Source organism: Pimephales promelas, chromosome 20 (genome assembly GCF_988280905.1).
Source record: "Pimephales promelas chromosome 20, fPimPro1.hap1.1, whole genome shotgun sequence".
Lineage (NCBI taxonomy): Eukaryota > Metazoa > Chordata > Actinopteri > Cypriniformes > Leuciscidae > Pimephales > Pimephales promelas.
This window is the reverse complement of record NC_142788.1, coordinates 8,526,223-8,553,462: the sequence shown is the minus strand read 5'-3', so window position 1 is coordinate 8,553,462 and position 27,240 is coordinate 8,526,223. Positions and strand designations below refer to the sequence as shown.

The window sequence follows — 27,240 nt, the reverse complement described above, 5'->3', positions numbered from 1 at the left end:
AGATATTTGATCAATAATTAAAATGAGCTTGTCTGCCTTGTATTTAGGTCTTGCATTAAGAAACTGTCTCCAATTTGACTTTAATATGGTGCTATTTTTACTTGTGCTTGAGTATTAAAAGGCATGTAAAAGTTAAGGAAAATCTGTGGACACTAAGTGGATTTGGTGAGGTGCATTATGCGACATGTAATTTAATGTCCCAAGTGATGGGTAGAAGCATGATATCCAGTTAGGCAGGTTATTAATTAAGTGTGTTTATTACATCCATTAGTTTCCTCTGAGCGATCTGAAGCGCCTTGTGTGTCAAACCTGTGAGAATGGTGCGATTTGTTCAGTGTTATTGGAAAGAAGTTTACATAAATGAGGTGTCTGTCTGCTCAATATTTTGAGAATATACAGTTTGGACAACATCAGTATTTTCACATAATAGCAAACCTAGCTGGTTTAGTTTTAAGAGCTAGAGAAAGTGGGAAAATAGGCAAAAGCCTGAACTATGGTCTGTTCAGGGCCGGAGGATGTTAGCAGTCTCCTTGCCACTGTACCCATGTGCAACCAGCTTACTAAGTCATCAAGGCACTAACACAGAGAGAGAGGTGATAAGAAGTGGAATTAGCTTCACGTTTGGGTCAGTGAACGCGTTTCAGAATGACCGGTTACAGAAAAGACTGGTATCACGATCAGATATCAACACCCATACCAGCTGCACCTGTGTGTGTGTGTTATTTGATGTTATAAATACAAATAAATGCTGGTCTTCCAAACTTCACAGTTTCCACAAAAATATGAAGCAGCCCAACTGTTTTCAACATTGACAATAAGAAATGTTGGTTACACTCTAATTTAAGGTGTAGTTTTATTGTATTTACTCCCAATGAGTACTGTTCTCACTTTTGTTGCCAGTTATTTTGACATTAATGGCTGTATGTTGAGTTATTTTCAGATGACAGTACATATAAAATGCTATACAAGCAGCACATTGACTACTCTAAAAAATGATCAACGTTTCATTTCTATAGTATTGTCCCTTGAGAAGATGTACTTTTTTGAGATACTGTGCATTTATATATATATATATATATATATATATATATATATATATATATATACACACATTTATACATTTAGGGGTGTGGTTCTGGTCAAGACAAAGACAATCTCCTGAACTTTAAACTGAATGTCAGAATGAGAAAGAAAGATGATTTACCGTATTTTCCGCACTATAAGACGCACTTAGGGATAGTTCACTTTGAAATTAATTGTTGATATGTTTTAGCTTACCTCAAGGGCATACAAGATGTAGGTGTCTTTGTTTCCACAGTATTTTCAATTTTGACATTTTTCAGTCAAACCGTTGTTGTCTATCAGTCATACACTGGAGGCTAAGGGGGTCCACCAAAAAGCATGCACAGAGAAGTCAAAATTAAACATGATTTAATGACTGTAAATGTAAGTACACATTGATGGCCTAAGACACGAAACGAGCGGTTTGTGTGAGAAAACGAACAGTATTTATATCGTTTTTACCTCGTGTAATCACAGTGACGTCCAAGTGATCTGAATCAGTTGTGCAATGTCCAACTGAACCGAACTGAATCAGTTCAATGTTACGCCGGAAGTGATCGCTTGCGTGTGACATCACTCAATATTTACACGGAGATTTTGGAAGTTTTACCTTTTACTAAACATATTTACATATACCGAAATCGTCTTCCATTGCAGTTTCCCGTATATCTAAATATGTTTAGTGAAAGGTAAAACTTCCAAAATCTCTGTATAAACAAAGAGTGACGTCGGCGCGCAAGCGATCACTTCCGGCGCATGCGCAGACCGAAGCGCCCGTGCCGTCAGATCATTTTGTCATGGCTATGATTACAAGAGGTAAAAACGATATAAATACTAGTATGGTGTTCACATTAAAATATAAAATAATGTGTAGTTTTAACATTGTTAATTGTGGTAGTCCATTGATTTACATGTATCCATTATATACAATTTAATGGCACTTTACTTTTCCAACAACCACCAAACTATCAGAATCAGTAAATTATGTTGTTAATACTTGAATGTTTGTGCGTTTATGATGGACAGAAGTGCAGGTGCTCTGAACTAGCAAGCGTCTAATTAGTGCTTCTGAAAAAGGCATCTCTTGATGGCATTGACGTGATTGCTAGTATGCAAAATGATTACAAATTCTTCTGTAGTCGTAAAGCATCTGCATTGTTCCTCAAAGTTAATTCAAGTTCTTCTGCATTAGAGAGATTTCCTCAGAGGTTTTCCAGGCTCCAAAGCGCCCAGATTTCTTTTGATTTGTCACGCATTGCGTCTGGAATTGAGCTGTTGTTTGGTGGACTTTCCTTATTAGTGGCTAATTCTCTCCTCCGCCATCATGAGGAATCTCTCCACAACTGGAATCAAAGTTTTATTCTCAGATGTCTTTGTGAAATTGGATAGTTCTAAAAAAAGCATTACTTTGCAAAGTTCGCAAAGTCTCTAGAGCTGTGAGTCATCCATGCTGTTATTAGTGCTGTTGGCAAAGGACAACATCACTGTTTGGGATTTAATGCAAAGCATACAATTTTACCTCGCCCTTCATTGTTTGCGGTACAGACATGAACGATGCCACAGACATTTTATTGTTTGTTTTTTTGTTTGTTGTGTGTGTTTGGAATTTTTGTTTCTTGGTTTGCTTTTTATTTTATGCTTTTTATGCGTTTTGCTCTTTGTTGTTGGAATTTTGTGTATTTTTCTGTTTGGGGTTTTTGATTTGTTTTTGTTTTTTTTGTTTTTATTTTTATTTGGGTTGTTTTTTCGGAGTATGCTTTTAGTGTTTTATTGATTTTGTATTGTCTTTGTTTTTTGGTGGTGTTTGGTATGGCTATTGCTTAATTTTTATTTTATTTAAAATGTTCCTGTTGTAGTGTGAATGTTTTGTAAGAATGGACTCTCTCAATCTGCACATGGGGTTGAAATGATGAAAAAAGGTTCAGAAAAGTGACATTAGCTAGCTACTTTTTGGAGCCACTTAATACACATCATCCGTTTGTTTCATAATCAGTCGTCGCATAATCTCATTTCTAGAATTTTCCACATCTCTGTGTGTACTCCAGTCTATAATGAGAGAGGAAGAGTTAAGTGGATTAGAGAGAGCGAGATGAAAAGAGGACTGAGACGGATTGATCCACCTTAACCTGTCTGCATTCAGGTGCCGTTTCTTCACTCTAAATGATTTGGGCAGTTTTACTCGAACCTATTCCCCATCTGCCTCCCTCACTCACTTCATCATAGGATGAGCAGATGAGACCTAAAGTGGTTGAGATCGCTCTTGCTGTTTGAGGGAACGATGACAGACAGTGATACGGTTTGTCAGTTCATCAGAGCATTAGATGTCTCATGTTTGATTCAGAGCAGATCTGCTCCTTCATTGAACAGGACGTCTGTGGCGATTACACACTGCACCACTTTCCTTCACCAGACACAAGTGTAGGACTTTACACCATGTCTCCTCCGTCTGTCCACCGAAGTGTGGTGTGGAGGGACAGAATCACCCCTGATCAGATCATATCTATAATGCAATTCTATTTGAATGTGGGCTGGTCAGGACAAAATCTCTGAGCGATTAGGCCTAACAGATGGCGTGATTTATTTATTTTTTTTATTTATCACAGTGTTTGTGAATAGTGCTATGCTAATTATCTTAGTTGTCTTTTTTTTTGTATCATTGGTTTGGTTTTGTTTTGCTTTTTAGTGTTTTATTGATTTAGTTTCGTTTTAAGTTTCTTTGTGGCTTGCTTGTTTGTGTTTTATTGGTCTGGTTTTGTGTATCTTTGGAGTGTATTTTATTGGGTTTGTGTTTAGAGGTTTGCATTTAAATTGTTTGTATTATTTGTTTTGTTTTTTGTTAGCATTTTAATGGTTTTGTTTGTTTAGTTTTGTTTGTTTTATTGGTTTTATGTTGTGTTGGTCTGGACTGTTTGTGGGTTTTTTTTGTTTGTTTGGTTTTTTTTTTGGCTTTTTTAGTGTTTTGATTTTGTGTATGTTTGGAGTTTTTTTCTGGCTTGCTTGTTTGTGTTTTATTGTTTTTGTTTTGTGTATGTTTGGAGTTTTTGTTTTGTTTGTGGTTTACTCTGTTTTATTGTTTTGTGTGTGTGTTTGGAGGTTTGCTTTGTTGTTGTTGTTGTTTTGTATTATTGGTTTAATTTTGAGTTTTGCTTTTTGTTTGAATTTTATTGGTTTTGTTTGCTTGTGGCTTACTTGTTTGTTTTATTGGTTTTATTTTGTTTTGAGTTTTTGATGTGTGATTTTATATTATTGGTTTTGTCTTTTGCGTTTGCCTTGTTTTGAAAATGTTGTGCTTGTTGAGTTTTTGTTTTGTATTTTGCTTTTTGTTGTTTGTTTGATTTGGTATATATGTTATGGTTTGATGTCTTTGTTTCACGGACTGTGACTGAAGTGTTGTGTTGCGGTGTTTATATTTCCTAGCATGGACTCTCCCTTAATTGCCACATAACGACAGCCGCTGCTCCAAATGAGTCGTTATTGTCATTATTCTCCACAGCGTACAGCGAAGCACTGGCTGTTGGACAGTAAATTTGCCAGACACTAAATAATGTCACTTTATTGTAGATCTCAAAACACTATCATTCCCTTGCTGTAAATTCTTATCATCATGTGTTTGTCCCGTTTAAGATATTTTCAACACAGTTTCAAGGCTATTTAATACAGTGACCCTTCAGGTGCACGAAGGGTAACAGTATATGCAGTGTTGCCTCTTTAAATGCATTAATTGTGTATAAAGGGATTGCGAGGCCTGAAAAACTATTTTCCTTTTGTGTGTGTGTTTGTGAGGTCGTGTTGTAAGATCAGCACCTCAGATTGCTCTCTGCGCCGTCTTGCATCGATCGCTCAGATTCTGCTGTGTTAGATCTACTACGTTTAGAGTATATGGCACTGATCAATAAAGAAACATGAAACGCGCACACTCATACAAACAATGTGAGATGTGCGTCTCTGTCCAACCTGATATATATTGTGTCCCTAATCCAAAAAGTGGACACACACAGTATCGTTGTTGAGGAAAGTAAAGGTGGTTTGTAAGCTGCCGCTCTCAATGGTGCCCCTCAGTACGTTGAATTAAACCTTGTGTTTCTTTAGACAAAAGACACATTGACCGAGTTGAGCACTAATGTCCTTCAGTGTTGATATGGAGTTGTGGGGTCTTTTGTTGTGGTGTTCTGTATAATGTAATATAATCTAAACTAATCATTCTTAAAACTCATGTGAGAAGCAAATTAAGACTTTTTTCAGTTTATTGTATGTTTTTTTTGTAAATAAACCTCAAATTACTAGCATAAACCTCATTAAATGTTGTTCGTTTAATGCAATATATTCAATACATTTATCTAATTCGAAGGTTGTTTACTTGTTTTATATATCACATTTTGCCAACATTAAAAAACACCAAGAAAGGAAGCCATCTTTTGCAGTATGTCTAATGGTTGTGTTTGTGTAGGGAAATGATGTAATGGAAGAGCAAGATCTGCGAGAAATCGGCATCACGGATCCGGGACATCGCAGGAAGATCGTCAGCGCTGCACGTTCTTTGCCAAAGGTCTGTGTCAATCTAAACTCATCCGTTACATGCTAAGATGGTCTATAATCACTTCTGACTTAAAGCCACAATACCTAAGATTTAGATGCCGCTAGAGGGCGCTACATTCAAAATAACAACAACGGCTTTGCTTGATGACGACGTGGAGGAACGCGGAATGATGGGAACTGTTTTTTTTTAACTCCACCGTGGATAAATCAGTCAGACAGGAATCGAAAATTAGTTGTCATGGATGAGGTAAAGTTCGATTTCTATAAATGTTGCGTTTACATGCTTGTTTTTCCTTAAACTGAATAACCGCAAGAGAAGTCAGGTTTAAAAGTAAATGAGTTATCTCAGATGTTACTGTACGAGTCACTGGATGAAGCTATGGTGGAGAGGGTTTGAAGGGGCAGGTCTCTTGCAAGGAGTTGACGTGGCTGGTCCTCCTTTTTGGTAACTTTATAAAAATAAAAAATCATGTACATTTGACGCATCTTTTCATGTCTTGTAAGTATTCAACCACAGCTACAGTTTCACAAAATTAACGTTAAGGGGGTCGCACACCGGACGAGAAGCTCAGCGCCGCGCCACATATTTAAAATTCGAACACATTATTATCTATAAATGTACTGCACACATACCGGCGGCGCCCAGCAACGCCTCAGGACCGTGTTCAAAATCCTGCTGCGCCACAGAGCGCCATTTACATATTTTTGTATAAAATTTTAATTATTTTTGTCTCAAATCGTTGCTAATGGATCCTGACTTCGCCCTATGCTTCAATATGCATTTAGTTTTGCAGTCATTTACAGAAATCAGCTGCTTGAATGACAATTACTGATGTTATTAGATTTTTCAGGTGATTCTCAATTCATTCAGTTAACGGATGCTCTGAGGTAAAGTTTTCAGAATGCAGACTCAGCAACGATTGTATTTAATTGTACAGTACAATCAATCATAACATAGAATAGACATTATCTTCATTTCCTGTCATTAAACATAACAATATTGCTGGCCATACATTGATGAGACAGTGCGCGTCCGGTGTTTGATAACGTTACTGTGGAGTTGTTCTAAACGTGGCGCGGCGCATCTCGTCCGGTGTGCGACCCCCTTTACAGCCAACAGTTCACATTCCGAGAATAAATGAGAAGAATAATTGTGCTCCATTCCATAACAAATGCGCGAAACAAGCTGACGTTTGTTGCTTGATAGAGGCTAACGCACAACTACAACTACCGCATTTGTCCAGGACTACACGTAGTACGAGCGGAAACTGAGGTAAGCGGATATGACGCGATTGACTCGCGACTCCCAGCTCACCCCTGCTCACACGCCCCATTTTCTTGGTTAAAATCTCAATTTTCTCGCGATTTAAACATTGTTTGAAACATTTGGAATATTGTAAGTTATTATCTTAACTAAATATATAACACTGGCCTTGTGATTTTGGTATATTTTAATGCAAAAATCTTAGGTATTGCACCTTTAATCAGTATCGTCTTGTGAGATGTCCATCAGGGTACTGATCTCTGTCGGGAGTCAACTGGTAGTCTATCTGTACTGGTTTTGCGCAGGTGAAAGCGTTGGGCTGTGACGGCAGCACGTCCCTCTCCTCGTGGCTGGACCTCCTGGGTCTTCAGGAGTACCTGCACAACTTCATGTCCAGCGGCTATCGCACGCTAGAGTGTGTGAAGAACCTGTGGGAGCTGGAGATCGTTAATGTGAGCGCAACCTCACACGTTCAGACATTCACAGTAATCAGTAAAGACACTACTGTACTACTACACTAGTTAACATGAAATAACAATGAAAACAATCATAGTTAATGCTAATCCCAACATTTACTAATATATTGTTAAAATCAAATGTTGTATCTTATTGTCCTGAGCTAACATGAACAAATAATGAACAGTTGTATTATTAATAGCAAAGAGGAACAAATGTCGTTAATGTTAGTTAATGCATTAACTAATTGTAATGTGACCTTATTGTAAAATGTTGCAAAAGTGTTATTATTTCCATAGTTAATTGGCTTTTGTTTTATTTGTAAAAGTCATTTAATTACTTGTTTCTGAATTCAGGCCTGTTCACTCCAAGGACGATAACTATAAAGATAACATTAAAGATATAGCTCTAAAAATCGTTCTAAATATTAAAGAGTAGCGTGGAAAGTGTTTTTAAAAAGTATTAAAGAAAAGTGAGTCCACTCACACCACAACTATAACCATAACGGCGCACACGATCATTATGACTGCACTCACTTTAGAATGGTCTTTGGTGTAAATATGGACTCCTAATCAGAATCCATCCTGCTGTAACGAGCTCAAGCTTTTAAAGCGACAGGCGACAAAACTGCAGCGCGCGCTTATAGGCCATTTCACAAGATGTAAACAACACTGGTCCAGAAGCACTTCCTGTTACAGTTTGTAACTGTTTTCTGTATTTCACATGTAAAGAAAACATCTTAAAGATGTTTGTTTAACTTTTTGATTCAGTTTTAAATGTTCTGTTGATTGTATTTTATCCCAGCTTTTGGGTAGTGTTAAAAAACTGAAACAGGAAGTGCTTCTGGACCAGTGTTGTTTACATCTCATAATAAACAGTGATATTGTCCACCGGTGTGGACGCTAATGTCTTTAAAGTTCTCGTTCTTGGTGCGAATGGGCTTATTCAGGGTATTATTGTTGCTTCTGGAGTTTAATTGTTGTCTGTGTGTGTGTTGTGTGTACATGTAGGTGCTGAAGATCACGTTGTTGGGCCACAGGAAGAGGATCATCGCATCATTAGCTGAACGGCCCTATGAGGAGCCGCCGGTTAAACCCCCTCGCCTCTCTCAGATCAGAGTAAGTGCTAACATGACTCTGAGGGACTGCATTACACTTTCGGGATTGTTATGCAGGGTTTTTTTGTAGTAATACTTTCTGTCATGACATTGATTTTAATCCATTTTACTGATATGTAATTTTAGTTGACTAATTAAAAATGAAGAAATGTGTCAAACTATAACAGATCTAACTTTGATCTATAAATGCATACATTTAAATGTTTTGTTTGCCTTGTTTTTCATTGTTATTTTCATACTTTTACAGTCGTTTATTGATTCATATGTTTTATCTGGTCTTAAAAAAAATTAAGAAATGAAATAAATTTGTCAGTTATTAATACTTATGCCGTGTCTTATTTTCACAAACCATGCCTTTCGGAGTGTTTGTCTATGTTTTGATGTTCAGATCAGTTTTTTTTTGTTTCTCACCCCAAAAAATAAATAAATAGATTATACTTTGCTTAAATAAAAACAGAAACATATTTTAAAGCTACACTGTGTGATTTTTACCCCCATCTAGCAGTGAAAAGGTATATGACCATCCAGGGAATATTAGTTTCTGTTCCTCTCATTTCCGAATTCGTTCTAACTCCTACGGTGGCCAGTGTAGTCCAAGATTAATATGGCTTCCAGTTCGACCTCGTCCATGAGTGTTAACTCAAACGTAAACGCGAAAGGCGAAGCTTGAATTAACGGGTATGTCCCTCTTTGGCTAATGTACTTTCAAGATGGAGGGGCAACACGGCGACCGACATTAGAACCCCTTACCCGTATGTATTTTCAATGGCATATTATACACTCACGAGAATACTTTATTACTTGAACAAAGTAAATATACATTAATGAGCACACATATTTTTGAAAGAACTAAGTGTTTTTAGCTAAGAATAAACTAACAGAGTTACACAGTGTAGCTTTAAGGACCTATCGAAAATTTTATTTTCATTTAAAATAAAATTGAAATATTAAATATAAAGAAAAAAAATCCATTTGTCCGCTATGAATTTGCGGGAGGATGTTTGCTATGACACTTCCTCTGCTGACACACCCAGGTAGAGGACAGTTCGCCTCTATTGAACCGACGGTACTTCAGTCCCTCTGAAATTTGGCATCAGCCCTGATTACAGTCTATAACAAAGTGCAGAATACTGGAAGCTCTCTCTCTTTCTCTCTCTCTCTATCTCTCTATCTATTTCCCATCTCCCCCCTCCCTGCTCTCTCGCTCTCTCTCTCATTTATGAGGAAGCACATCTTCCCTGTTGGCTGATCGCCCTCATTGAACATTTCTTTTGCAGTGTCAGGATCTCGTGTCCCAGACCTCGTCTCCTCTCAGTCACTCAGACTCCTACACTCGTTCTATGGATCCGCTCTTGCCCGCAGGGGATTCTGGGAGGAGGAGAGGACCCGACTCCGAGTACGACGTGTCCACCCGACAGCGGCCCAACGACAGAACGCAACCACAAGTGAGTCAAACTCAGCGATTCCTTCCGGTTCTGCTCAGATGAGGCGCATTTTGTTCGGTTTATCCTAAAAGACTTCTTCCTCCCTGAAGGAGAAATATGAGGAGCGTCAGCGGGAACCTCGCCTGACCTTACGACCCCCGAGTCTGGCGGCTCCGTACACACCGGTGCAGAACTGGCACCACCAGCCCGAGAAGCTCATCTTTGAATCGTGCGGTTACGAGGCCAATGTAATCATATTTCTGTCAGCCTTACTTTATGAAGTCATTATTCCCTTGATGGTGTTTGGATGTGATTTTGCCAGACCAACTGAAATCTCTCTCTCTCGTTGTGCAGTATCTGGGCTCGATGCTCATTAAAGAACTAAGAGGAACGGAGTCGACGCAGGACGCCTGTGCTAAAATGAGGGTAGGTGTTTGTTCACTGAGGTGTTGTTCAGCCAGAGAGAGCTCAAGGTCTCCTGTGAGTGTCTCGCCAGGACACTGAGATCATCATTATATTCTGGAACGGGCAGCGAGCAGCACTGTCAGGGGAACCGTGCGAGTCCTCTACAGGACACTAGCGCAAAACTAGACCGTATCATAATAGATACAGAAGTCTGTCCAGAATGTGGAAAATTCACTTTTCACAACACTGTGTGTGTGAGACAGACTGCAGATTTTCACTTTAAGGGCTGTTTGATAAGCAGGGATGTATGTTGGGGTTTAAATGGTTAAATAATTCAGCAGAGCTGTTTGCTCAGCCGGTCACTGCAGAGATGTAGTCGGGCCAGAGTGATGCTTTTAATCAAGAGAGCCAGCCAGAGGGAAAATAATTATTTACTGATAAAAGTAGGGTGTTAGCACTGGCTATTTGGTGAATCTTACATTGAAACGGGTCCTATTTCAATCTTAAAAATAAATCAATATAAAATATATTTCGGTTAAAGAAAAGAACCACATTTTGCATAGTAATAAGCATGAGCTTCTCTTTTCAGTGGCGGTTGACGGAGCACACGCCACCTACTGCTCGACACCAAAGGATCGGGCTTACGATAGCCAATACCGATCAGTTAAAAAGTGCTAAATTGGCACCGATGTCGATCCTTGAGGTCGGCTCGGGTCATCCCGAATTATTTAAATACTGTAAAGTCATTGTTCAGGCCTCTTGGATGTTTGCTAATGAACTAGGGGTGGCACGGTTCACAAAACCGACGGTTCGGTTTGTATCACGGTTTTACATCACGGTTTTCGGTTCTGTACGGTTCTTGTTATTTTTTCTTTTAATCTTAACACTCCAGAAATGTACTTCAGCATGTGATATATAGCTTAATTATCCACACTTTAGGATACAGTATTAAAAATATATATACATTATATTCATGCAATCATGCACAAACTGAATTTGACTTGACTTTAAGCACATTTTGGGACTATCTCAGAGGAAAGCTAGGTGAGATTGACACAGCAAGAGAGAAGACATTGACATGCTTTTTGTTTATTTGCCAAAAAAAAAGGAGAATGTGTATCACTATCTCTACAAGAACTTGTGCATTTTTATCACATAAATCTTATTTACACAAAGAAATTAACTTTCGTGTATCAACTGCTAACTTTTGTAGCTCTTACCAAAATTCTATCTTTTAAAAGAAAAAGAGAGGAACTCTTAAAACGCTGTCTTTTAAATGTCAAAATACATGAAACCTCATTGCCTATAGATAATTTAGCTATAGCAATAGCAAAGGCCATAAACATAAAGTGAAATTTAAGTTCAACCTCAACACAAAAACAGTATCAACAATGCTTCTATTCCCAGAGAGTGAGGGTACTTTTTTCCACTTAAAATTAAAGTGCAGGATTTGGAAACATTTGACTGAAGCTCTTATCTATACATAAAGTGCCACTGTAGTTATATTAAAATATCATAACATGAAATCCAAAATGTTCCCACACACTGGACATATACCATAGACTTATACGACGCTGGCGCATCCTCCAACTCCCTCATCTCTCCCACTTGCCATTTCTCCGCGTGCCGTGACCTGCAGCGCTCCATACTCCACTTTTACTGGCTTGTTTACTAACTTGAACCGGCGCTGCACAGAGCGATCGGTAATGACATCATTCCGTGAAAGTGATTGACGGAGCCGTTGCTCTCGCACTAGTTTGATGTTATTCACCGGTCGCTCTGTGCAGCGCCGGTCCAAGTCGAACAAGCTTATGTCGCGCGAAAAGAAAACACACGTCACATACGGGCACGAGGCTACATTGCGCATGCGTCGAACCGTGAGACGCACACACGCTCCGAACCGAGACAAGCGAACCGAACGGTTCGGGTGTTTTTTCATGTACCGTGCCACCCCTATAATGAACCCCAAGCTCTTGATCAAGAACTACTGTTTTGCAGTCATGAGAACTTTGAGATAAAATGAATGGTCGACCGATATATCGCACAATATTTGGTGTTTTTTAATTCAGCAATCGACAGATGAGCGCTTTGTTTTAGCCGATGTGTCAGACAGAATCGGATCCGAACAGGACAGGGAGTTCTGCTGTCATTGGAGACGCACGATCGACAAACTTCATTTCAAACTTTGCTGCACTTTTCCCAGCTGCCCACCTTGTCATAGTCGTGTCATTTTCATGTCTTTATTTGAAAAAATAGGATTCCCAGTTGGTTACAGTGTTATGACGAAATGGTAGTAAAAAATGTTGCGGTGAAATATTTGGGGCATTATATTCACAATTCTCTCTCTGTCTCAGAGGTCGACAGAACAGATGAGGAAGATCCCCACCATCGTCCTCTCCATCACGTACAAGGGTGTGAAATTCATCGATGCTGCCAACAAGGTGATGACATCATCCTCCTGACGCTCGCCCCGGGCGGACAGATAAACAGCCGCTCATTAAACTGAAACCTCATGGGACATCTCTGTGGGGTGGGGGTGGGGGGTGCTGTGTTCTCATCGCGTCACATGATGATAAACAGTGATAAACTCAGACTTATTGAGCTCTGAGTCACTTTCGCATTGCTAAAGGTCACGGGTGTCTGAAGTTGATCCTGATTAGATTTATTCGTATTCGTTAAGTAGTTTTGATCCTGTAGACACTGCATTGATGTTAATCTGCTATTGTTGTTATTATTATTATTATTAAAATGATGCTTGACATTCACTTTTTTGCTCTCCAGCCACTGTGTCTAGTGGTTTTCTAAAGTTACGAGCCACTCAGCATTTCCACTGGCCACAGTTTTGACATCAATACCATGGCGAAAAACGGCCATAAAGATATTTTTAATAATCTCTTAATTTGTCAGCAGGTTTATTAGGCTGCTGTCACTTAAAAACCTGACGCACAGATCCATTATTCTGTTACACATGCGTTTTCTTTCTCAACTCACTTAAAATATAACTCACTGTGTTTACCTGAATACTGACCAAGACCATTTTAACATTATTTTGTGTATTTTGATTGTTAAGCAGCAAAAAAACAACAACACACAATTCAGTGCTGAGAGGCGGCTTTATGTGCCACAGTTTGGGTGTGAGAACAAAATTAAAAATTATGGCCAATTCACGCAATCCCTCTGTGAAATTCAAGCCCTGTAACATCAACAATACTCATCTGGAGCAAATGAAACGAGTGAGTGAGTGGAGGCGGGATTGTGTGTCACTCGCTGTCGGAGAGACGAGAGAGAAAGAGCAGCTGGTCTCCTATGTCTATTCTGTTGAAAATAAGTATTGAAGCATTTCAGATATTTCCGTATCAATATTGAGAAATCTAGATTTTTTTAGTTTATTATTTCAGATGCCTTTTTTAAAAGACTACAATTGAAAAATGTATATATTATATGTAAAATTCAACCCGCCAACGTGGCTAACAGAAGTGACTGCATTACACACCACTGCTGAAATACACACGCATTTGGCTATTTTTGGTATATTATGGTAGCCCTGTTTGTGTGCTAAATAGAGCGTAATTTCACCTGTGCCATTAATATGTTTATAAGCAATTTAAAAAAGCACAAATCTCAAGGACCCCAAAAACACCTTAGAACCCAGAGGGTTAATGTCATAGAGTTTCTGTGATTGCTGTTGTCTCCTAACATGATCTTGATTTTGTGTGTGCAGAACATCATCGCAGAACATGAGATCCGGAACATCTCGTGTGCGGCTCAGGACCCCGAGGACCTCTGCACCTTCGCTTACATCACTAAAGATCTGCAGAGCAGCCATCATTACTGCCATGTGTTCAGCACCGTAGACGTGGTGAGACTTACACCACCAGCATTTCAGGGGTTCCCAACGCTTGTGTTGCAGTTTCAGATGCTGATCTACAGAACTCTCTGTGTGTGTGTGTGTGTGTGTGTGTGTGTACTGTGAAGCGCGTCATGGGCCGTGTGCCAGGACTCTGATAGTATCACAAAGAGTTTTATAGGGGAGTTTGTGAGCAACGGCTCATTAAAGTTTCATTGATCATACAGCTGCCTGATCGATACAGACACACTAGACCTTGAACACTTATAGCCAGACTCTAGTAAAGCTGCAATTGATCAAGCCATTATTACAACTGATAATTGACTATTCAGGTGATTCATAAATACATTTTACTTTTGATGTAAGAGGCATGCAATAATGAACATATAGACAACAAAACCATCTTTTGGAAATACATTTTCGTTTCTTTTTTAAAATGAAAAGTGCGATTTTTAGGTTTTGATCAAAAGTGAATGTATAGACACAGTCTTGTAGTCGAGACCACCTCACTCGAGTCCGAGTCGACACCGAGACCAGAGAGAGTCGAGTCCGAGTCGACACCGAGTCCATAGAGAGTCGAGTCCGAGACCAGAGACGGTCGAGTCCGAGTCAAGACCGAGACCAGTGAGGGTTGATTACCTAATTTACTTTTATTTGCTTAGAGAAATCCTTTTTTTTTTTTTTTTTTTTACTGAACTTACTTAGAGTTTAAACAATACGATCAGTTTAGGGTAAAAAGGCCACATAGTAGGTGGTGTTAAAAGTAATTTTATTACAATTTGTCATGCGCAGTTGCGCACTAGAAAATCATCAATCACTGGGCGTGTCAATCAATTTAAAGAAATATTTTATTAACATACATTAATAATAATATAATAATATATTATAAATAATATAATAATATATTATAATAATAATAATACAAATATTTTTAATTAAACTCGAGTGGACTCAGGAATAATTCCGAGTCCTAAAAAAAAAATGTTCGAGTACGAGTCAATTCCGAGTCCAAATGGACACGAGTCCATGACAAGACCAAGACCATTAAAATATGGTCTCGAGACCGAGTCCGAGACGAGTCCGAGTCTCGAGTACTACAACACTGTATAGACATTTATGAAATATTTCTGTTTAACACTTTACAATAAGATTTCATTAGTTAACTACTTCAGTTAACAAGAACTAAGAATGAACAATAGTACTTCAGCACTTATTAATCTTAGTTAATATTAATTTCAACATTTACTAATTCATTATTAAAATCAAATGTATTTGTTAACATCGGTTAATGCACTGTGAACGAACAAGAACAAACAATGGACAACTATTAACAAAGATGATGCAGTAACACATGTATTGCTCATTGTCAGTTCATGTTAATATCAGTGTTGGGTGTAACTAATTACTAAGTAATTAAGTTAATAACTAATTAAATAACTAAGTAAATAACTAATTACTAAGTAATTAGTTACTGTAATTTAATTACTTTTCCCTTGAAAATGTAAAGTAAGGGATTACTCTTCCTTTATCTGTAATTTAATTACAGTTACTTCTGATGTAATTGAGGTAAATACTGTGTATAGATCAATCCGATCTCACAGCGATTCGTATGCATTGTATGAGGTGTCTAAATCTTACGACCGCACTCGTACAAATTAGCCGTCTTGTAAAATATGTATGAAAAAAGTGTGATGTCATGAGTTCAGACATAAAACAATAGTGGGACAAACATGTATTGTCTGATGTTAAAAAGTATGTTTTTATAATGTAACCTTCTCCACCTTGGTCAGTTTAAAGACAATTCATGCAATTTTCTAGTATTTATTTGAAAGAATTAAAACAGATTCATGTCTATCCTTGTATTAGTCAGCTGGTTGAGATTGATATGAGATTTTGAAAGTAATTAGTAATTAAAAGTAATTAAATACTTTTTAGAGAGAGTAATTAGTACAGTCATCTAATTACACAATTGAAGAGGTAATTAGTCATTTTTAACTTACCCAACACTGGTTAATAAATTAACTAATAAACCTTATTGTAAAGTATTACCAAATGTTCTTTTCAACTTTATTTTAATCAAAGAATCTGACTTTTTTTTTCAGTCACAGTGAGATGTAAACTCACAATTGAGTGTTCTAGAATCTGAATTGTGAGATATTAACTCATAATCCATGGAAACATGTTTACACACTTCACAGCGTCTCATAGATGCACAGAGAAATACTGCTTATGTCCCTTTTCAGAGACTCAATGATGTCTAATGTGTAATTATATGAGAAGTTGCTCTTCATTACACTACTTGGTTTAACTAAGCTTGCCATTACACACTTTATGAAGCTTAGTGAGTTAAAAGCTTAGTTTTAACACACTTTATGAGTTAACGTGCCTCTTAAGTGCAGTATAATGGTGGAGGCTTGTAGAAATACATTGATGAATGACTGTTGATGAGGCTATTTAACTAACCTCTGAAGATGGATCGAGGTCATTTGAGCTCTTTGATAATTTCTTAATAGCCGTTTAAGCACTCATCATGTCCCCCTCCTCCCGTCAGAACCTGACTTACGAGATCATCCTGACGCTGGGACAGGCGTTTGAAGTGGCCTATCAGCTGGCACTGCAGGCCCAGAGGACCAGACAGCAGCAGAACCCAGAGATCATCGAGACCAAGAGCAGCAGACCCACACCCAAACCACGAGGGAGCATGCGCAAGTCAGGGGTGAGAGCACACACACACACACCGGTTCCTACACAGCTTCCTCCAGTCAGGCTGCACAGGTTTTTACCAGTTACGTAAAAGGTTTCAACATTAGAGTCGATATTTTGGTCAGATTTCTGATTTTCCAGCATGTTTGATGTGTGCTTGGTTTGTTTTACATGTCAGTCAGATGGTCTCTTCCCGTCTTGGTACGTTTTTGCTCTTCAAAATAAACTTGGGTCTTCAGCCGACAAAGTTTGAATCCCGTTTGGCTAGAGCTCTTCTCATAATGTTACTCATTAGGTCAGTATGCGGAGAGTAGACGGTCTTCGACCACACGAGCGTTTACACTACGAAAACAATCCGCTCTTCTGGAAGCGGTGGGAAGTGTACAAGCTCAAAGCGTTTTAGACCCGTTTACACCTTAGTGTCGTCCACTTGTGATCCAAAACATCTTAATATCTAAACGCACCAGGTGTAAACGGGATCCAAGTGGCCGTTTTTTTAGCCAGAATATGCTGTCAATACATGAGCTACATGAACATGGGCAAAGATTAAAAGCTAACTCTACTAATTATTGTAACTATACAAATAATATAATGTGTTCTATATTTGAAAGTTAGATGTAGTGTTGTTGACTTGGGATCCAAGTCGGTACTAAAAATTGTAAAATGTGACGATACCAGCATTAGACATCTTTGATGCTCTTCATTGAGCGGTTACACATAAACGCACAGGAGTGTTTAAAAGCAGATCCCTTATACTGTATATCCACTGATAGATGCCTGCGTTCAACTGCTGGATCAATCAGAAAACATTAACCCAAAGCTCAATGATCCTCCCAAAACCCATCTGTGTCTGCTATAGTCCAGTCACTGCTTAATGTTTACATGTTTCTTTGGTTTCATCCAAAGAAAGTGCAGCTTCACCTTGCTGTTTTCTTGTTCTAATTGTTCTTTACACTTTCCTCTCAGAAAGTTTTCATCTTTCCTTCATCCAGCTCGTCCTTTATTCACCTTGTCAGTTCAATAGCTCCAATTCCCATGGTTCCTCCCTTTCTATGACTTACTGGCAGATCCATATCTAGCCCACTTTTGCAGTAGTGCAAGGAACTTTTTTTTTTTACCAGAGCTCTGACAGGTATGTATAGTGCTGTGGAGCCCCCTGCTGGTGCTGTAAGGAAGCACTCAGTCAAATAGTTTAGAGACCATAAAGACTTTTTATTTCACATTAATGCTGTTATTTTAAAGTTTCAATGGAAGCTTGTTTCCGTCACAGGAAAAATAAATTAAAAGGTAATTGTGACTTTTTATCTCATAATTTGAACTATTTTTTCTCACAATTACGAGTTTCCATCAGAACTGCATGATATAAAGTCAGAATTGCGAGTTTTTTCTTCGCAATTGTGAGTTTATATCACATAATTCTGATTTTATATCTTGCATTTTTGAGATATAAAGTCAGAATTGCAAGATCTAAAGTCAGAATTGCAAGATATGAAGTAAACTTGCAATTGAGATATAAAGGAAACTCACAATTACGAGATATAAAGTCGCAATTACGGTATCTTTTAAAATGTTTTATTCTTCTATAGCTTCCGTAAGTTTCTATTCATCAAAGAATCCTGAAAAACGTATCACTGTTTCCAGAGAAATATTAAGCAGCACAGCTGTTTTAAATGTTTCTTGAGCATCAGATCATCATGTTAGAAGGATCATGTGACACTGAAGACTGGAGTAATGATGTTGAAAATACAGCTTTACTGTCACAGGATATACATATATTCAACATATATTCACATAGAAATAGTTATTTTAAAGTGTAAAAATATTTCACATTATCAGTTATGTTTTGATCAAATAAATGCAGCCTTGATGAGCAGAAGAGACTTTTTTTCAAGAACATTAAAAGCCTTACCAAAGCTTTCAACTGTATTTAGGTGCAATATGGGGTTCCTTTACAATTCAATGAATATTCTGAGTTATATACACTTGTCAGAACACTTTATTTTACTGTCCTGTTCGCCATGTACATGCTATATACTTATTAAAGAAATTACAATAACTGTTTAAAACTTTTTGGGGACTGCAGATGTAAAATAGCCTATCGCTAACTCTGGTACAATGCATTAAATGGCAACATTTATGTTATACAGTAAATTGTACATGGTTCCTAATAAATAAATAAATAAATGATATAATAACTACATGGGTTTAGGTTAGGTTCCGGGTTATTTATTATTATTATTTTTTTTCGGTATTCCCGATTCCCGAAAAAATAATATATATATATATATTTCCCGAAAAATAATAATAATAAATAACCCGGAACCTAACCTAAACCCATGTAGTTATTATATCACCAGTACTTACTTAGGTAATAAAGTGTAACCTTTTAACCTTTGTCGAGTTCAAGACAAGGACCAGTCAAGTCCAAGTCAAGACCGAGTCGAAAAAGGTTCGAGTCGGAGTCAAGACGGAGTCCAGGACAGAAAAAAAAAAGTCTTCGGGGCCTGAATTTCGTTTTCGCCAAACAAAATTATTAAATTTATCTTGCCTAAATGTTTGCGCTCATTGCATTTTTACAATGGGGTAATGTTGTTAAGAATTTACACAACACAAGGCTTGATTTAAATTGTTCAATTAAGTTGAAAAAAGTTGCACAAATAAATACAATACAATAAAGACAAATAAAGAGAAAGTTTTTGAATAGGTCTAACACTAGTATTCATAGACAGAAACTGAATAAAGCAATCAAATGGAAAATAACACTGGATAGTATTTTAGTCCTGAATAAATTAAACACATAGGCTATTAATCCTGATTCCTTTAATTTAAAGCTCTCTTTTGTTGTTTTGACGACAAAATTAATGACCGACACATATGGTTGCTGTCACTTTAAGAGCTAGTGCACGGATTCTGTGTTCATACTGGCATGCGTTTTATGCTTAATAAAGACAAAACCGACTATGTTTAGACTATTATACTCATGAAGACCGAAATTGACACAGTTTTGCGTGTTAAAGCAATATAATCTGTGAAAAAGAACTTTTGTTACTGGCCAACTGTTCATGAGGCAGATTTTCTATGAATGTGCGCATATAGAAAATCATCACAGAGAGCGCGTGAGCACTGATCAGTTTAAAATCGCTTCAATGTTCAAACTGGTAAGATTAAAAAGACGTACGTGCAAATGTTAAACTTCTTTCACGATGCACTGCTGGCCCGATTGTGCAAGTGGATATTTCGTCATGTCCCGACTCCTGAGCGCGAGTGTGTATTATCGCGGCAGCGCTTAATGCTTGCCTTCCACAACACATTTTGAGAGAAGAGAAGACGCGGCAACGCTAAACACTCACCTTGTTTGTGAAATTGCGTATGGCAGTTAGTTATTTTTTTATAAAAAACAATTTAGATAGTAACGATTGCGGGAATATCCCGCATTATAAATGGAAGACCTGCGGGAATGATTAGAATTATGCACGATACCTGCAATCCCGCGCCGAAATTCGAGCCTTGGTCTTAATCATGACATTATCAAGACAGTAATTTTGCGTTATTATTTCTTAATCTAAAAGCAAAAGTGTCAACACCCAGGATTTTTAGGTAGCAACTAGTAAAGGCCAATTTATACTTCTGCGTCGAGGGTACGGCGTAGTGTACGTAGGCGACGCCGTTGTGAGCATTTATACTTCTGCGTTCAAGTCTTGGTTGCTCTGCAGTACTGCTCCGAAACACTAGTTGGCGGCGGAGGGTTTTAATGTTCTACTGTGTTTAGATTCCTCGCGGCTAGGTTACTACAAGCAATGGCGACTGAAAGAGAGCGGATCGTGTTGGAGTTGGAGCTTATTGAGGTGGAAAAGCAGTTAATTTTAGTGAAATTACTAAAACTGAAAGGCAGAAATGAGAGAAGACGTCGGAGGAGATGGTATGTGCGGAAATGCGTGAGAAGAAATAGGATGCTACCAAACCGACCAATCACCGATTTTGCGGTCCGCGGCGTCGCGACGTGTAGTAACATTTTTGAGGAGGTGCGCGTCAGGCTACGGCGAAGGGTATGCGATATGGGACGCGTCTGTGCGTATGCTACGCCGCACCTACTGCGCGCACCTTACGCAGAAGTATAAATTGGCCTTAAGATAGTAACTATAGTAACAGCATGAGAAGACGTGCTCCGTTGTAGTGAGTACTTGGTCGGTTAATTTAGGCATTTTCTAAGTTAACTTTACCCCAATAAGCGAGTAATAAATGAACACACATACAAAAATGTTGGATTTGGTCGAGACCAGTGGCCGAGTCCGAGACAAGACTTTAAAAAAACGGTCTCGAGTCCGTACTACAGCCCTGCTTTTAACTAATTCAAATGTTGTTGTTTTCAAACAGTAACTTTAAGTGTTATTCAGACGCAGTGATACTCCTTTGAAGGGACCTCTGGTAAGCGTGTCTCTAGTACAGGGTCTTCATGGTGTTGACGACTCTCCGATGCTCTGCTCTTTCAGGTGGAGGCGCTGGATGTGGACGCTCACGCTCAGAGCAGTGCGTCCTGGATCATGGACTCCAAAGATCCCAAGCGCACCGTCAGCACCAAGTACGAGACCACCATATTCTGATCGGACGATCCTTTCCTCCACGTCCCCCCACCCTCTCACACCCTTTCCTTTTGCTCTGTGCCTTCACTCTCTAGATAGACTTGACCGAACTCCTTCCTCGTCGCTCTCCTCCACACGGAAGACACCTTCTCCATTCACCTTTTACTTCTCCGTCTGTCTCGCACGGTCCTGACGCCTAGTTCTGCTCTGGCCTCCAATCTCACTCCAACAAACACATTCCCCCCCCCGCCCTCATGTAGGTTTAGGAGCCTGTAGTCGTGTCATAACCGTCCCGAAACCAAAGTATAAGTGCTGAGGACCAGAACATCTCATCAGTGCTGTCATGTAACCTTCCTGTCTCAAACGTCAAGACACTAACACTTCCTACTCCGTTCTGCTCAAAGGACTCGACCTCCATCTTTCCTCTTAACTAGTTTTTCTTTCTTTTCCTCCTTTCTGTGGTGCTCGTCTCTCCCAGGCGTCGACCGCAGTGAAGACTCTCCTCCTCCTCAGTTTCAGCTGGACTTCACTAAATATGTAGCGTCAAATCAAAACAACACCGCCAAGGGTTACGTTAAAGCCACTTTCCATGAATATGGGACATTTTGAGCAATAAAGGCTGAATTTAAAATTAGAACGGTAACAAGATTCATTAGATAACACTAACATGAACTAAGAATGAAGAATACTTCTTCAGCATTTGTTAATCTTAGTTAATATTAATTTCAACATTTACTGATACGTTTTTAAAATCACTGGTTGTATTTGTTAGCATTAGTTAATGCACTGTGAACTAACATGAACACACAATGAACAGCTGGATTTTTATTAGCCAACACTAACACTAAGATTAATAAATACTGTAACATGTCATTGTTAGTTCATGTTAGTTAATATGTATTGTTAACTAATGAACCTTATTGTAAAGTGTTACCATTAGAACTAATAAACATGTTAGATGAGCCGTTATCTAACGTAAAAAAAAAACATGACAGCATGTCATTAATTACCTAATTATGTTCATTAATTGCCAAAAATATATTTTGCTGTGTCTCATAAATTGAGTGCACTGTATTTACTCTTTATTTATTTTTTTATAATAGATTTTCATTAAATTGTTAAATCATTTGGACCTTGCAAATAATCACGTCATTTTCTATTTTTAGGCAAATTATCATTGACTGCATTTGTCAGATGTTCAACCCTGTTACCAAAGTTACTGTACGAAAAAAGGATTAAACAAATATATCTATTTAACTTTGGTAAGTTTATTAATTACCACAAACCAAAAACTAGCCAGCACCTACTGAGTGAGGCTCAATTAAACTGAATCGTATTATCTATTTTATTTTATTTAGGGTTTTTTTTTATTACTTTGTACAAATGTTATTTATTTAAGGTTGCGTTTTTAATTTGTTTTTTTAAAAGCACACGTCACATAAACCGTTGTTTTAAACAGTATTCAAACATGTCCTAACATTTAGGAATTCATATAAAAGTAATCATATTTGTATAATAATCTTATACTAATGGTATGATTTCTAGTTTGACCTCCTGAGGTGATGGACAAAGGTTAAGCGCCAAGAAATGAAATGTCGACTTTAAAGCGATGAAATTTCTGTCATTTAATTTCTCACCCTTGTGTCGTTCGAAACCTGTAAAACTTTCCTTAGTCTTCGGAACACACACAAAAAAAAAATGCAAACAACTTGTGTGGCTTCATAAAACATCACATGATGAGTCACATGATGATCTTTCTGGGGCTTGAAAGTGGTAGTTGCGTAGACTGTCAATGGAGGGACAGAAAACTCTCAGATTTCATCAAAAAGATCTTCATTTGTGTCCGAAGATGATCGAGAGATGAACTTGCGGGTTTGGAACGACATGAGGGAGAATAATTACTGAAAGACATTTTGTGTTTAGGTGAACTATCCTTTAAGTTTTAGTCAAGCCCCATTTTGTACCCTTTTTCATGGAAAGTGCGAGTTAATTATCAGATGTTAGGCATTGTTTGCAGTTTGTGTTCTTTTAGCTCACTTACTGACATCTAAAAATATTTTGATGGACTGTGAGGGCTATATGGATTATTATTAGTCCTGTTATGTTACTATGCACATCTAATTGATGCTCTACATTCTGTGCGTCCTAACACACTGGCAGAAGCTTCCTTAAGTACAGTAGAAGTTCATTGAATTGGGATTTGAAGTACTGTATCTCACTGTAAATGAAATTTTGCTGCCAGTATATGGATTTGCGTTTAGCACTGTGATATGATGTGTTGTCTTAAGTGTCTTAAGGGCCTAAATGTCTGAACCAAATCACTAAGAGGTGTCTAAGCAGATCAGCGCCAGCTCAAAATGTGTCAAGGCATCAGTCAAATGTAACAGCGACTGCTTGTTATAGGCGTAATTAGGAGGTACACACACAAGCAGACTCAAACAGTGTAGTAGGATACATGGGTTTGTACAAGATCAAATGCCATTTTGATTTAGAAAAGAAGTTTTGTCTTTTTGTTTTCTTTACTTTGGGATTTAAATGTGGAATTATGTATTCTTCACAAGCCTTAAATTCTCATGCGATCATGCAAAATATGGGTGCATTCACAAATACATAACACTTATCAGGGAACCGCGTTCAGAATATCGTGATGATATGGAAGCCTATCCGCCACATAAGAAACAAAAAAACTTGCTTTGGTAAGTCACACCTTACATATCTCTTAATTTCAGCTATTATTATCATGTTTGTGAGGTAGTATGCCATAATTATAAAATATAGTTAAAAAAGTCAAAATATGTCGTAATTGACTTTTATGACAGACTAAGTTGAAAGTGACGTACTAAATAGTAAATATGATATAAAAATTTGAAACTGACAACTTTTTACTTCTAATAATTATATTTACCTACTAAATCATAAATGATGTAAAAATATGAAATTATGCAATTAAAAACGCAAAAAGCTGAAACTGACCAGTTGAAATTGAGATAAAAAGTCATATGGACTTACTTTTTGCCAAAATTATGACTTTATATCTCGGTTAGGACCTTTTAACTCAATTATTATGACCTCATAAATTTGAAATTTAATGTCATAATTTTGATTTACCCACGCATTATGTTCTTTGTGTGGCAGAAATTGGCTTTCATATGACGACACACTGGCAGGCAGTTTTATTTGTTGCATCCTTTTACAGTAAGGATAGTGGTACAGCGATGACAGAATTAGTTCAGTATCAAAGGATAAAGTTGTGTTTATTGACGTATGATCAGCATCTGGTCCAGTCTAGCGTCTCCCATCATCACCTGCTGCTCTCTCTTCATCCTGAAACGTTTCTAATTGTCCCTTTACGTCAGTCTGCTGCTTCTGTTGTGCATTATCCAGTCCTCTCCTCAAAGTCCTCTCCCTCTGGACCCCAAAGGTCTAATCGGTTAGCGTGCTAACTGAACAAAACATATAGTGAACAATATATAAAGTATAATTTATGTACTGTATGTATCCTGGGCTTGACATTAACACCTGCCAAATGTTATGAGGTGCCCCTAGGGACATTATTCAGAAATGCCATGCATATACATGTACTTTTCCTCTCACATACACATATGAAACCAAATTCATTCACATACTATAATGAAATACTCACACACATACAAGTGAAATGCTTTTACACACACAACTGAAACGCTCTCACACATACAAGTACAAAATATACACTCACACACACAACTGAAACGCTCACAGACACACAACTGAAAAGCTCTCTCACACACAAGTGAAACCCTCACACACACACAACTGAAAATATTACGCTCACACACACACAACTGAAACGCTCACACACACACAACTGAAAAGCTCTCACACACACAACTGAAACGCTCACACACACACAACTGAAAAGCTCTCACACACACAACTGAAACGCTCTCACACACACAACTGAAACGCTCACACACACACACAACTGAAAAGCTCTCACACACACAACTGAAACGCTCTCACACACACAACTGAAACGCTCACACACACACAACTGAAATCCTCTCACACGCACAACTGAAACGCTCACACACACACACAACTGAAATCCTCTCTCACACACAGCTGAAATGCTCTCTCACACACAACTGAAACGCTCTCACACATACAAGTGAAATGCTTTTACAAACCCAACTGAAACGCTCTCGCTCACACAACTGAAAAGCATTTCGGTTGTGTGTGTGTGAGAGCATTTCAGTAGTGTGTGTGAGAGCATTTCCGGTATGTTGTATGCAAGCATTTCAGTAGTGTGTGTGAGAGAGAATTTCAGTTGAAACGGAAGCACATTTCAGTTGAAACGGAAGGTGGTTGAAGTCCCCAGTCCAGTTGGTGGCAGTAGTGCACCTCAAGACGAAGAACTAGAAGCTGTAGAAAGCATAGTAAAAACGTGCGCAGCCGCGCACCTTTCACAAAGCACCGTTCGTTCGCTCGCAATCGCCCTACGTAACAGCAATGTCTGCTCAACAGCAAAGAACATTAACCGAGGCAGCGGGCTTGCTGAGCACCATATTAGCCTCAGCGGAGTCCATACGAACCCAGTTGGCAATAAGTGACCTGCAGTTGGCATTGGCACGCCGCTACGCTGGCTGGCGGGTAGGGGAGAGCGAGGCTAGGTGGCTGTCCATCGTGTCCACCACACTTGGAGTTGCAACGGTCGGTTGCTGCCCGAGTGTGGTGGCATTTGACAGGGTTCGTATGGACTCCGCTGAGGCTAATATGGTGCTCAGCAAGCCCGCTGCCTCGGTTAATGTTCTTTGCTGTTGAGCAGACATTGCTGTTACGTAGCGCGATTGCGAGCGAACGAACGGTGCTTTTTTTTTTTTTTTACTTTATTCTGAACAATACACAGGACAATAGGTACAGAGAACACTACAGATAATGTAACCTGTTCAACAAAATTAAATCAATAGTGTATAGACCAGAGGATAATAACAAATAAATTAATATAATTATAAAAGGGGAAAAAAATTAAAAATATGCAGTTCCTTCAGGAGATGAAATGTTCTTGTAGCTTTCATGTTTTCCATGTTTTCTATTGTTTTATAATATAATTTAAAGTCCAAATGAAATGCCTTAAAACAAGGTTGTGAATTAGACCATTTACATTTGTGAATATGGTATTTTCCAAGGATAATAAACAACTGAATGACAAAAATCATTTTTTTTGACAAACCACAAAAGTCAAAGTATAGCATGACATCAAAAATATTGATTCTGATGTTTACATTCAATTTTGTAATTATATATTCTTCCAAATCAGACCAAAATTGTTTTGTGTACAGTGATAAAATAAATGAAAAATTGTCTCCTTATTAGATTGGCAAAAAACACAAGACTCTTCTATGTTTATTTTAAATCTTCTTAAAGTATCTTTAACAGGATAAATTTGATGCAAAATTTTAAATGAAACTTCTTTCACTTTATTATTAATACAGTATTTGTGACGAACGGTGCTTTGTGAAAGGTGCGCGGCTGCGCGCGTTTTTGCTATGCTTTCTACAGCTTCTAGTTCTTCGTCTTGAGGTGCACTACTGCCACCAACTGGACTGGGGACTTCAACCACCTTCCGTTTCAACTGAAATTCTCTCTCACACACACTACTGAAATGCTTGCATACAACATACCGGAAATGCTCTCACACACACTACTGAAATGCTCTCACACACACACAACCGAAATGCTTTTCAGTTGTGTGAGCGAGAGCGTTTCAGTTGGGTTTGTAAAAGCATTTCACTTGTATGTGTGAGAGCGTTTCAGTTGTGTGTGAGAGAGCATTTCAGCTGTGTGTGAGAGAGGATTTCAGTTGT

At 38.2% G+C, this 27,240-nt stretch overlaps 1 protein-coding gene across 8 annotated transcripts in view; it reads left to right on the top strand.

The window, feature by feature from the left end:
- Positions 1–27,240, top strand: part of anks1aa (ankyrin repeat and sterile alpha motif domain containing 1Aa) — a 203,890-nt gene that overhangs the window by 172,402 nt on the left and 4,248 nt on the right. For 5 of the 8 annotated variants that reach the window (XM_039664007.2, XM_039664004.2, XM_039664008.2 and 2 more), the window contains 10 exons: positions 5,510–5,608; positions 7,168–7,314; positions 8,329–8,436; positions 9,713–9,880; positions 9,970–10,107; positions 10,214–10,285; positions 12,619–12,705; positions 13,986–14,123; positions 16,663–16,827; positions 21,305–21,415. In XM_039664007.2, coding sequence (XP_039519941.2) covers positions 5,510–5,608; positions 7,168–7,314; positions 8,329–8,436; positions 9,713–9,880; positions 9,970–10,107; positions 10,214–10,285; positions 12,619–12,705; positions 13,986–14,123; positions 16,663–16,827; positions 21,305–21,415 — 1,233 coding nt within the window. Of the gene's footprint in view, positions 1–5,509; positions 5,609–7,167; positions 7,315–8,328; positions 8,437–9,712; positions 9,881–9,969; positions 10,108–10,213; positions 10,286–12,618; positions 12,706–13,985; positions 14,124–16,662; positions 16,828–21,304; positions 21,416–21,489; positions 24,944–27,240 lie in introns of those variants that run through there. The other 3 variants (XM_089124472.1, XM_039664005.2, XM_089124473.1) reach the window with 3 other exon arrangements.